Source organism: Dermacentor andersoni, chromosome 5 (genome assembly GCF_023375885.2).
Source record: "Dermacentor andersoni chromosome 5, qqDerAnde1_hic_scaffold, whole genome shotgun sequence".
Classification (NCBI taxonomy): Eukaryota; Metazoa; Arthropoda; class Arachnida; order Ixodida; family Ixodidae; genus Dermacentor; species Dermacentor andersoni.
The window spans coordinates 201375329-201387688 of NC_092818.1; the positions used below are offsets into that span (position 1 = coordinate 201375329).

Consider the following 12360-nt stretch of genomic DNA (forward strand, 5'->3'; position numbering starts at 1 on the left):
GCTGAAAGTTGTTATGTGTCCTCTAGGGAGCGTTCTACCGCAAACATTCTTCAAATCGGCTCATTAATAGCCGAGATAGAAATATTTCAGTGCCGCGAACCCATGATTTCAGCTCCATTGCACAGCGATACACTCTCACCACTCGCCCCGTTTAGCCTCCGCAAGCGAAATTCTTTCCCTGCGTTCTCCCATACCGGACCTCGAGGATCGCGTGACGCATACGTCACAGGCGCCGCCTTCATTTCTTTTTTTTTTCCTCGCTTTTTTTTTTTCTTGCGGCGCTGCGCACGAGCTGTTGTGATTGTCTGGTTTCGCGCAGCGCACGATTTTGCGCGCTGTGCACAAGGACGCATGACTAGTGGTATAATTCAGTGCTACACGAATAGTGAGGCAGAACAAGCGGATCGCAGAGCATGATCAGGCGCTGGAACACGGTACAAAATTGGATAGTTTCGGCACGGGACTGCACGACCGTGCGACCAAGCAGACGAGGCGAGAGTACATCTCTCTTGCTTCGGTGCGAAACACACACACACACACACACACACACACACACACACACACACACACACACACACACACACACACACACGCACACACACACACACACACACACACACACACACACACACACACACACACACACACACACACACACACACACACACACTCACACACACTTACTGGCAGAAGACAAGCAGTGTACATTCTCGTGCAATAGCAGAAATAAAATTTGCATGTCGAGATACGCTGGAATCATCGACGCGAGCTCATAAACGGCTCACCGTCGTCGTCCCACGTGGCGGTCTGGTAACGAGCGACAACCAGCGGCGCAGGCAGATTGGACAGAGTGTCCCACCTGTTTGCAGCGGCAGTCGCCGTTAAAGATGAGCAACTTGCGTTGCGAAGCAATCAGGTGAACCAGGTATCTGCTGCCGCAGCCAACACAGCGACATGGACTACCCGGTGTTTTAGCGTTAACTCCTTTCCAACCTGCACGTTTCTTTCGGGAGTCACTAATGTGTGGCTCACACTTGGTGTCCCACATTGTCTCAATATGGACAAGTCGCTTTCGGGGGCATCACCTTCATCAGCCACTTTTGCGGGCGTTTCCACCCATGTGGCTATCAACTTCATACACGTCGGACCATGTAAGCACGTATGCTGGTCTCCGTTCGTGCTTAATCGCAGCCGAGAAAGGCCACAGGCACAATTTTCCCATGGCTGCAGCAGGAAAAGGTGAACTGGAAGCACGAATCACGGTGTGTGTAAATTGGCAGTCTATGTCACTGTGAAGACTGCAGGAGCAAATGCTTACTTCGAGAGACTGCTTCCCAATGCAACTGACCAGGCCGCCATATTCGAAAAACATAACACGGCAACCGTAACCAAGTAAGATAACCGCGAAATTAAAGAGCAATCAATCACCGCATGAGGTTCAGACAATACATTACATATTGGCTACGAACCATATGACAACAATGAGCATTCACATACACGGGTTTCCTAGGATACATTCAGCCGTCTACTTACAGGCATATTGCTTGTCTTCGTCGCATGTGGTGGTCTGGTAACGCGCGACAACCAGCGGTACAAACAGATTGGACAGAGCGTCGCACCTGTTTGAACCGACAGTTGCCGTTGAAGATGAGCAACTTCCATTGCGAGGCAATCAGGTGACGCAGGCATCTGCTGCCGCAACCAACACAGCGACATGGACTACCCGGCATTTTAGCATTAACTCCTTTCCAACCTGCACGTTTATTTTATTTCCAGGGCCGCTAATGTGTGGCTTACACTTGTTGTCCTACTTTGTCTCAATATGGACAAGTCGCTTTCGTGGGCATCACCTTCTGCAGCCATTTTTGCGGGCCTTTCCACCCATACGGCTATCAACTTCATACACTTCGAATCATGTAAGCACATATGCTGATCTCTGTTTTGAGGAAATCATGGCCGAGGTAGACCACAAGCACAATTTGCCCACTGTTGCAGCAAGAAAGAACGAACGAGGAGCACCAGTCACGGTGTGTGTATACTGGGAATCTATGTCGCTGTGCGGACTGCAGGAGCAAATGCTTACCAATGCAATTGACCAGGCCCCCACATCCGAGAGACGTAACACGGCTACCACAACAAGTGGGGCAGCACAACCAGATTCTGCAATCAATCACTTCAACGTAGCTTGCGCAAGGACCCAGGCTATCGAGGAAGAAGAGTAATCATTGAGACTAAGAATATGGAAAATGAGAAAGCTTGCATTCAAGAGAGAAGCCACTCTGCTCTGCAAGCATCGAAGGCTTTAAACATCAAGAAAAGTAAAATGATACATAGCACACGGTGTGTAGGTTAATGCAAGACCCACGCTGATGCTGCATCAGCTATTCCAGGAGAGGAATTGTGCATAACATACACTAGAAGATACTGCTACAGATATGTTAGGCTACTAGACAATGACTGGTATTAAGTGTCATCAAAGAATCGGTTGACCTTTATGTTTCGATGAGGATGAATGATCTCTAACGAGAATGGGCAATGAAAAAGCTTGCATTTACAGAAGAAAAATAACACTTGGCACAAATGGAATTGACATGGCCAGGAAGCTGATTAAGGGCAAACTGACGAAACTCTTTTGGCCAGCGTCGTCCGTGCTTGGTCAGAAGTTGCAGGTGCATCTGAAGACGAATTTCTAGAAAGTCCTCTTTGAGTTACCTGGATGACTCAGCCAAATGTCCGTGCTGGTGGAATGGTGACTGAAGTTTTTTTCAGTCTTGGCACAGTCCTCTGCAGACTTGATATCTCAACCAAATTCTTCTGCATGCGCTTCTTTGTTCGTGGTGTAAAAGCCTTGCAAGTTCAGCTCCAGCCCCTTCGTGTTGGTGTAGATAGGAGCTCATAGATAGGAGCAGATAGGCTACTCAGTCACCTATGACCACGGCTACAATAAGATGAAAAATGAGACGTGCGTTCCGATATCGCTCTTTCTTTCCTGATTGTGTGTGTATAACAACAGCCTCGCAAGTAAAGGTTTATTTAGAAAACAACAACTGAGATACTGACTGCCCATATGTAATGCAGGATCTAGTTCGTTAACTTGTCCCCGCCTGTAAGTTAATGAGACGGATATTATATAACGATTCAAGAAGCGGTGTTAAACGACTCACCGTTATTGCCGTTGTCAGCCGCAGCAGCATCCAACTCCCGTTGCGATGCAGACGTGTTCCGAATGGCTCACGACCGAAACCCAACTTTCGGGCTTACATGTCCGCTTGCAAACACGTCACTTCAACCCAAGTTAAATAACGCGACATCGAAGCGAAATGAACTAGTTTTAGCAACACAGAAGCAACCAGTCTACGTGTACGAACGAATGAATCCGTGCTGCCGTGCACTCGAAAATACCGGTGAAAATTTTAAATCCAGACCAGAGGTCACGTGAAAGATCGATGATGCTGAACGCTATTTGCGCCTATAATGACAAAGGAAGAATAAACTTACTAATAAAAAGTACAATATCTAATTAGCAGTGATCATTTTGCCCCTTTTTTATGTAATAAAAAGGCTTCAATAATTGTTGGAGAAAGCTTGCAAAATAAAATGGCGCTTTTTACAGCGCCTTTGGCGGGAAATATTAGAACTAACGTAAGCATACCGAAGTGATTCTGCTATGCTGGTTTTGTTAGCAGCGGCGCGCGGTCGATTTTTTCGCCCTCTGTGGCCATTTATTGAACTTGAGAGTGTGCGGGGCCTCCTGCCGCGTGAGCCGAGAAGCTGGTTCCTGCCCCTCTCCTCTTTACTCTTCCCCACCCGGGTTAACCCGGGTCGGCTGCGAGCGCTAGCTGAGGTGGCCGCTGCAAACCTAAATCACATAGCCCTGCCTCCGAGATTTTAGTGGCGTCTGTTGCGATCCCGGAGGCAGGACCCGTGGTCTCTCGTCAAGCCATTGGTCGAGCGCGCGCCAGCCTAGTAATCGTCACTTCCTCCGCAACAGGAAGTGGGTTAAAACCCCTTAAACTTCGTAAAGTAGTGCCACGCTTTGAAGAATGCGCCTCCTCCTCGTGCGCTGTGGCCGAGGCCGCGTCGCTATTGGCCTAAAAGCATCACGTGTGCCCTCGCGCCGTGCATCAGCGCTAGGGTGGCTATCAGCGCCATTTTTGCTCGAGAAGCGTCTACGGAGTGGCGAGGAGCGCATGTTGGCGCCGTTGCTACGCTCGAGCAGTGTAGGCGAGGCCACAGTCGAGGAGGGAGCGTAAAAGAAAGGAGAAACGAGGAGGAGTGAAGGCGGAGGAGGAGAGTGTCACTACGAAGTTCAAGGGGCTTTAAAGTGGGTTAAAGCCCCTTGATAATTTGAAAGTAGCGACACTCTCCTCCTCACGGCGCTTTCCTCCTCGATTCTCCTCGCCCGCCGGCTGCGCACGGCACGCTATTCCTCCTCGGCTCCCGCGGACGGGCTGCAGGATTCTATGGAGGTGTGTTATTTTGGGCCAGTTGCGCGCCCCAGTGGAGTTGAAAATTTTGAGAAATGCTAATAACAGCATCGATAATGCTGGAGGCAACGTTTATGAGGAGGTTGGTTTTTTCTTAAAGCCGTATGAGCGGGGTATACTGGTTGAAAGGGAGTTTTGAGGCGACTTCTATACTCCAGACAATTTTTCTGCCACATGATCAGACGCTTTACTTCGTGCGTCTGATCTAGTATTGCTTGTGACACATCCCTTTGTGTGTGGCTTATTAAGCAAAAGCCTTAGACCTCTGTTTCAAGGTCCCGTTGTGAGCTACATAAAATATCACGTGACCGAAGGAAGGCGGGAAGCGAACCAAAGCATATGCAGCCGCGTATAAAAGATGATTAATGATTAGCAAAGTAATCATTGATTAGTGATTGGATTAAGATGAATTCGCGTGTATTAAGGATGATTAAGGTGGATTAATGTCGATGAAGGTGCATTAGGGTGAATGAAGGTGGATTAAGGTGCACAATGGAGGACTAGGTTGGATTAAGGTCGATGAGGTTAATTAGGGTGGATGAAGGTGCGTTGATGCGCATTGAGGACGATCATAGTGGATTATGATGGATTAAAGTGCATAAAGAAGGATAAGGGTGGATTAAGAGGAATTAAGGTGTATTAAAGAGGATTATGGTGGGCTAGGGTGTATCAAAGTTAATGAGGAAGCATTACGGTTGATCAAGGAGGATTAAAGTGCATTAAGGAGGGTTAGAGTAGATTAAGGTCGATGAAGGATGATTAGGGTGCATTAAGGAGGACTTTCATGAATTACGGTGGATTAAAGTGAATGAAGGAGGACTGAGGTCGATGAATGTGCATTAGGAGGATTGTGGTAGACTAAGCGGTCTTAATACTCAATGAACCCCAATTCACCTTAGTCCACCCTAATCCACCTTAATGCTCCTTCATCCACCTTAATACTCCCAATCCACCTTAATCAACCTACATCGCCCCCAGTGCAACTTAGCCTACCCTATGCGGTCTTAATCCTCCTTTATCAACCGTTATCCATCATAATTCGCCTTAATCCTCCTTCAGCCACCTTAATCCTTATTCACGCACTTTATACCACTCAATCCTGCTTAATGGTCCCAATCTACCATAATGCACCCTAATCCGCCTCTATCAAGCCTAATCGAGCTCCATGGTCCCTAATCCACATTAATCTACCCTAGTCCATCGAAATCGGTCTTAATCCTCCTTTATCAACCCCAATTCACCTTGATCGACCTTAATCTTCCTTTATCCACCTTAATCCTCCCTAATCCTTGTTCATGCACCCTAATTCACCCCAATTGGTCTTAATACCCTGTCATCAACACTTCACCTTAATCCACCATTATCCGACTTAATCCTCCTCCACGCACCTTAACCTTTATTCATGCATCTTAATCCTTCGTAATGCACTCTAATCCACCTTAATCTTCTTTAATACACTCTAATCAACCTTAATCCTCCCTAATGCACCTTATGTCAACCACTAATGACTCATTAATTAACTTGGGTAATCATTCTCTTATACAGGGGTGGACATGCTTTGGGTCCCCTCTGCCCTTCCTTGGGTCACGTGATACTTCGTTTACAACGCGACCTTGAAACAAAGATCTAAAGGCTTTTGCCTTAAAACTTAAAAAAAAGCTCCATTTTGACTAGTAACGCTCATCACCTGCAATACTACGGGCATACTTGCCACTAATTTTTTCAGGGCGCAAAGCAGAATCAATAATACTGCACTTCCGACTAAATAACAACAGTTAGCGACGTGCGAAGTGATGGAGCCGCCCCAGAATATTAAGCATACTGAGGACAACCGCAACAAAAACGCTGGTGAGCAGGCCGGAAGAATGAAAAAATAATGCCGCATTACGGGATGCTTTGCTACGAGCTATAAGAAAGACTCATCAGCTCGCAAGCAACGCTGTTCTTTGTCGGAACAAAGTTCTTTCGGCCAATGTCATGCAGCCACTGCTTCCTACGCAAGCCGTCACGCTTTCATTGTGGTATCATAAAAACGGCATAACCATCTTCAGGCTTCTTGCTGCCGTTATATGCGCATCAGCCCGGCATAGCGCTAGCACATAGACCAGAAACATAGCGTACAACGTTCGCTACGTCGAGCTAAAGCGCCGAGCCAGCCGTGCTCAGGAGGAAAATGGCGCGAACGAAAAAGAAAAACACAAGCAAAACTCAATATCCGCGCGTTTCCAAGGGCAACGGCAGGGAGACCAATCGTCGTGCAGAAAAACGGGGGCAAAACTGGTTGCCGCGGGGGAACGCGCAAGGGCGAGGAGGAGGCGAGGAGGTCGCGCGGCGGCGGCAGAGTTCAAAGAGTGTCGCTACTTTAAGATTATCAAGGGACTTTAAAGTGGGTCGGCTGCGAGCGCCGTCTCTCCGCGACTACCCTGAACTACGGGAACCTCCGCTCCAACGGGAAGACTAGCGACGCGGCAGGCATCTAGTAAAGGAGGCGTTGCTCAGGCCGACCTTTCTGCCTCCTTTTAAACAAATTCTCTCTCGCTCTCTGTTCATAGGAATTAACGACCTTTGGAATATTAGCAATCGGGACGAGCTGCCCGGTGGGAGGATAATGCGCAGATAATGCGTAACACTTTTTTTTTCGTCTTTTTGCGATAGACATAACCTTTTTCCAGGTATATATGTGCAGCGATGTCTCATACAAGTTGCCAGTAATTCAAGCGAGACTTGAATAGAGATTTGAAAAGCAGCAATTTAATTTTAATGGGCAGGTTTTTAGTATTACGGTATAAAAGGCAAATAAAACGAGAAGCAGTTAAACAAACATGGGCGACATACGCCTCGCACAGCAACTTCTCCGCGAAAGCTGGCACAATTTCTATACTAATGGCATGCATACTCAAATATTCAGAGCATAGTACACTTTTACCCTTCGGACGGAAAGTCATAGGTTTTGTTTAAGCAACATTGATTTGTAAAGCATCACGATGCGACGAACGCTCAAGATAACGCGTGAGACGCTGCAGAGGACGGACTGAATAGTCGCCCAGCCTTCGTGAGTTAATCAGATTTTAACATATTGTAGTCTAGCATTTTGCTTATGTCTACTTCACCGTGTAAGTTTACCTATGCCTGTAACGATCCCAGCTCCATCTCTTCCCGGCTTTCATTCCTAACTAATACTCTATGGACACATTTAATTGCTTATCTCGACTGCCGACTTGTTAACGCTTCCACCAACCTTAAAATCGAGAGCTTCTGGAAGGTGGACGTTCTCATACGTTGCTAAGTGAATAACTCGTTCCGCATTGTGCTCAGTTGTCTGCAAGACTCTTGTGGCATCATACAAATTTTATTTCCTGGTTTTTCTTCTTTTTTTTTTTTGCTTGCCGCTATTGTAAAACACCTGAACAACTTTGCTTCCATCCTTTGCATTCAATGTGCCGCCTATGTTTCTCTCACTTCTTTTTGATGACTCTGTGTTGTCTATTTGTATTTTCAATTACCTCGTACCTGGTTGCCAACTTCATCGACTTCTTCCTCCATTCAGGTACAGATATTTGTGCAGTTTTGTCGCCCATATTTCTTTAAATCCGTTTTCGTGAACCTTTATTCAAGACTAATTTGTCTCTGCGCTTCTCTGGCTTCAAAAGAGGCTCAATCTATGTCCTCCTGCACTGCCTCATTTGTTGTATCACCGTGCGATCCTATTGGCCCATTGTTCCTTGGCTTCCACCACCGACAAACTTTCTGATGTTAAACACAAAACAGCGGATGCGAACGTTAGCGTTGGCACTATTACTCCTTTCCAAATTCCTAGCATCACCGCATACTTTGTGTTTCTCCAAACTGCGCTATTTTTCATTGTAGCTGCGTTTCGCTTCCGCTGCGATTTTCCTGGTAGATGTTTTCGTGGGACACTTTCCACAATAAGTGCTAGGATTTAAGGCAATTTAATACCTTCCGTTGGAGACCTGGCACGATACACCTGACGTGATTTTGGAATATAGTGGGGACGAAAATGCAGCTATGGATGCGGAATTTACTGAAAGTGATATCAGGATGGCGCTACAGAATCTTAATGGTCGATCGGCATCAGGGCCGGATGGCATTACGAATAAAATGTTACGGAATTTATACGACGGGTCAGTTGAGTTCCTTACGCGGGAGATCAATTACCGATGGAAGGAAGGCTCTTTCCCGGAAGAGTGGAAACTTGCAACTACTGTTCTGATACCCAAACCGGGGAAGGCCATAGGGCTTGAAAATCTCAGACCCATTTCCCTGACATCGTGTTTGGGGAAAGTCGCTGAGCATGTCATATTAAATAGGCTAACGCGTTATGTTAAGGGCAATGGGGTCTTTCCGCACTCGATGATAGGATTTCGGCCCGGCCTCTCGACTCAGGATGCTATGATCAGGATTAAGCATCAGCTCCTTGACCGGCGGACTAAGGATACTAAGGCACTAATTGGACTTGATGTGGAAAAAGCTTTCGATAAAATCCGTCATTCTTTCCTTCTACAGGCGCTATCGGACTTGAATATGGGGCAGCGGCTTTTCCATTTTGTCAAGGCCTTCCTCATGGATAGAAGGACATGTCTCAAGTTTGGGGAGATAAAGTCGGAAGTCTTTAAATTGGGTTGCTGTGGCACTCCGCAGGGATCCGTACTCTCGCCTATGTTATTCAATCTGGCGATGTCGAAGTTGGCTAATACACTGGACACTGTCCAGGATATTGGCTATTCTATCTACGCGGATGACATTACTATATGGAGTGTCGGTGGTAGTGATGGAGAGCTTGAGGCTAGGCTGCAGAAGGTGGTAACGCTTGCGGAGGAGTATCTGGGTCTCATGGGGCTCAAGTGCTCCACTAAAAAGTCGGAGTTGTTGATCTTAAAGTCTAAGAAGCTAGGTCGTAGGCCGAAGGGTTGGGTACCGGAAGTTGAGCCTTGCATTAGAATTCATACTAGGGGAGGGTCGGTGATACCCAAAGTTGAAGCAATCAGGGTCCTGGGTTTTGTACTTGAAGCGAACGGATCGAACACTAGAACCATTCAGCGTATTACCAAGAAGACGGAGGAGGCGATAAGACTTATAAGAAGGATCTCTAATAGGCATAGGGGTTTAGGAGAAGAAGGTGCGATGCGCTTAGTTCACGAATTTATTATGTGTCATTTCTCGTATGTGGCAGCTATGCTAAATTGGAATAGGGGGGAGAAAAATAAATTGGAAGCATTAATCAGAAAAGCCGTCAAGGCTGCGCTTGGTCTGCCTATGACTACGTCAAACGATATGTTGTTGCGACTCGGTTTGCATAATATTTAGATGAAATTGCCGAGGCTCAGCGTACTGCACAGAGGGAGCGGTTGCTAGCTACACCAGCGGGTAGGTATATTTTAGAGTCAATTGAAGAATTGGTGGCTGTGTCACACGATAGGGCGCCCCTACACGAGTTGAACGTGAACCTTGGGGCAAATATCATGGTTCGTCCGTTTCCGCGGAATGTGCACCCCGTGCACAATGTAGGGAGGCGGGTCGCGAGAGCTAGGGCTTTGTTGCGAGAGGCAAAGGATCAGGAGGAGGAGTCTGCTTTTGTTGACGCCGCATGGATTAATGGTAAAAATGCTTATTCGGTGGTGGTGGTAGATGGCAAAGGTAGCGTTAGAAATGCTGCTTCCATTTATACCAAAGATCCGGGGGTTGCCGAACAGGTGGCTATTGCTCTAGCACTAATTGATTCAAGAAGAGTTATGGTGTTTAGTGACTCGCGATCTGCGATTAAAGCCTTCTCGAGAGGACTTGTTGCGGAACCGGCTAACAGACTGCTGCAGGGTAGGGATATCACTTCGCATACAGTTACTTGGTTCCCGGTGCACATGGGGACAGTGGAGGGAGCCCCGCGTAACCTCAACGAGGTGGCGCACAGGGAGGCACGAGGATTAGTGTGCCGTGTACTCTCTGAAGGGGCTGGATATCCCGCTCCTTAGTACAGGGACCAGCTGTTAACCTACAACGAAAACACCAAGCACTATTACCTAGGGCGCAGGGCATTCCCCCTGCCACATTCTAAATTAAATAGGCCACAGGCGGTTACATTAAGGCTTCTGCAGACACGTACGTACCCTAACCCGGTCATCATGAACAAAATTAATCCGGACTGCGGGGTTTCACTCTATTGTAGTAAGTGTGGGGGTTTGCTCGATTTAGAACACATGCTTTGGCGCTGCTTGGCGTTGGCCGGTGATGGTTCTCGAGCTGAACAGTGGTGGCAGCGGATGCTGCACAGTGAAGTGCTGGCGGACCAACTCAGGGCTGTCCAGAGGGCCCGTGTGACGGCAGAGGGGCTCGGCCTGTCTGTACCGACGTGGGAGCGGCCCGCATCAGTCCCAGACTGATCCCTCAGGACCTAAATAAAGTTATTCATACCATACCATACCGGTCAGCATTCGAGAGAGACGTTGAGAGTACTGGTGGAAAAAAGGAAGGGAAGAACCGGATCCGTTACAGGCATAGGTAACTACATATACCAGGTAGAGGTTTTAAGGAAGAGAGTAGAGATTAACGAGACATGCGCAGACAATATGCCAGACTGCTAAATGATAACTTGATCAGCTCAAGCAGGCTAGGTCCCCGTTTCGAAGGGGATGCAAATAAATCATCGTCATCGATCGCGTAGCTCGTCAAAAGCCTATCGCTACTTTTCTGAAGATCCGGGTGCCTGAGGTGGCGGGATCAAATTCCGGCCGCGGCGGCGGCATTCTCGATGGGCGCGAACAGCAAACAGTCTCGTCTACTGTGCACTGGGTGCACGTCGAAGAACCCCAGGTGGTCGAAATCAATGCGGAGTCCCCTGTAACGGTGTGCCTCGTAATAATATCTTGGTTTGGGCACGTATACCCCAAAGTATTTTTTTTTCAAAGAAGGGTATAAGCGCTTTATCACTAAGCTATATGCGTCATCTCGTCTACAGACAGTTCTTAAGTCACGTCACGGACGCAGTGTGCACGACTGATTCGACTCGTGCTGTCTTGCTGCCACGTTTCTTGCTTACGAAGGTTCTCGACGTGCTAGTATCCAAAGATGGCGGCCACGATGATGAAATCATCTATGCGAGAAACGCATGACGTCACGACGGAGCAAATGCTCACAACAGAACCGGCTGCTGCGCGGAGGCTGCCCCCACCGGTGATGACGAAAGACAAAAAAAGGGAGAGAAAATCCGCGTAGGTAAGAGAGGCCAGAAAATGACGGCGAGACTTACGGGCAATCGCCTTGCTGAAGGAGAGCGAGTGCTTCTTGCGGGCTAGCCCGACGCGCAGCAGGAACAAGCGGAACCGCAGCGATGCGATGGTGTAGATGAGCGGGTTGGCCGCCGAGTTGGCGGGCAGCACGAACACGGCCGTCCACGCGTACGCCTCGCCTGCGCATGCCGGCGTGATGACGCACCTTCAGCCGCCATCGCTGCTTACATCCAGCTGGCCGCAGGTCTAGCTGCCGCAAAATTTTTTTTTAATTTGCCTGTGGCAGATGGCGCACCTCTGATCTGTTCGACGAGGCCATTATTTCTACGAGAAATTAAAATGCCTGACTAAATAATTAGCACGATTGGGTTAATTAACTTCTCAATTAACCATTTTACGGCACGTATTTTAATCTACGGTCTGTAGCTAGTGAGTTGGCAAGGCGTATCCACTTGGACCGAATCCTCTGGACTGCACCAGTTTCCAAGTACAGAATTTCGTAGTGTCTGGCGAAATGCATTGGTGTTCCAGTTACTCACGCGCTTCAATGCATAAAACATTGGTTTATTGAAGTAGCTCCAACACCAGTGCATTTCGTCGGACACATTGAAAGTTAATGTCTCGAAACTGGG

The 12360-nt window shown here is 47.8% G+C and overlaps 1 protein-coding gene across 9 annotated transcripts in view; it reads right to left on the minus strand.

Moving 5' to 3' along the window:
- LOC126532264 (uncharacterized) overlaps positions 1-12360 on the minus strand; it is a 253753-nt gene that overhangs the window by 20643 nt on the left and 220750 nt on the right. For 6 of the 9 annotated variants that reach the window (XM_072288492.1, XM_072288496.1, XM_072288493.1 and 3 more), the window contains one exon: positions 11749-11907. In XM_072288492.1, coding sequence (XP_072144593.1) covers positions 11749-11907 — 159 coding nt within the window. Of the gene's footprint in view, positions 1-11748; positions 11979-12360 lie in introns of those variants that run through there. The other 3 variants (XM_072288494.1, XM_072288490.1, XM_072288497.1) reach the window with 2 other exon arrangements.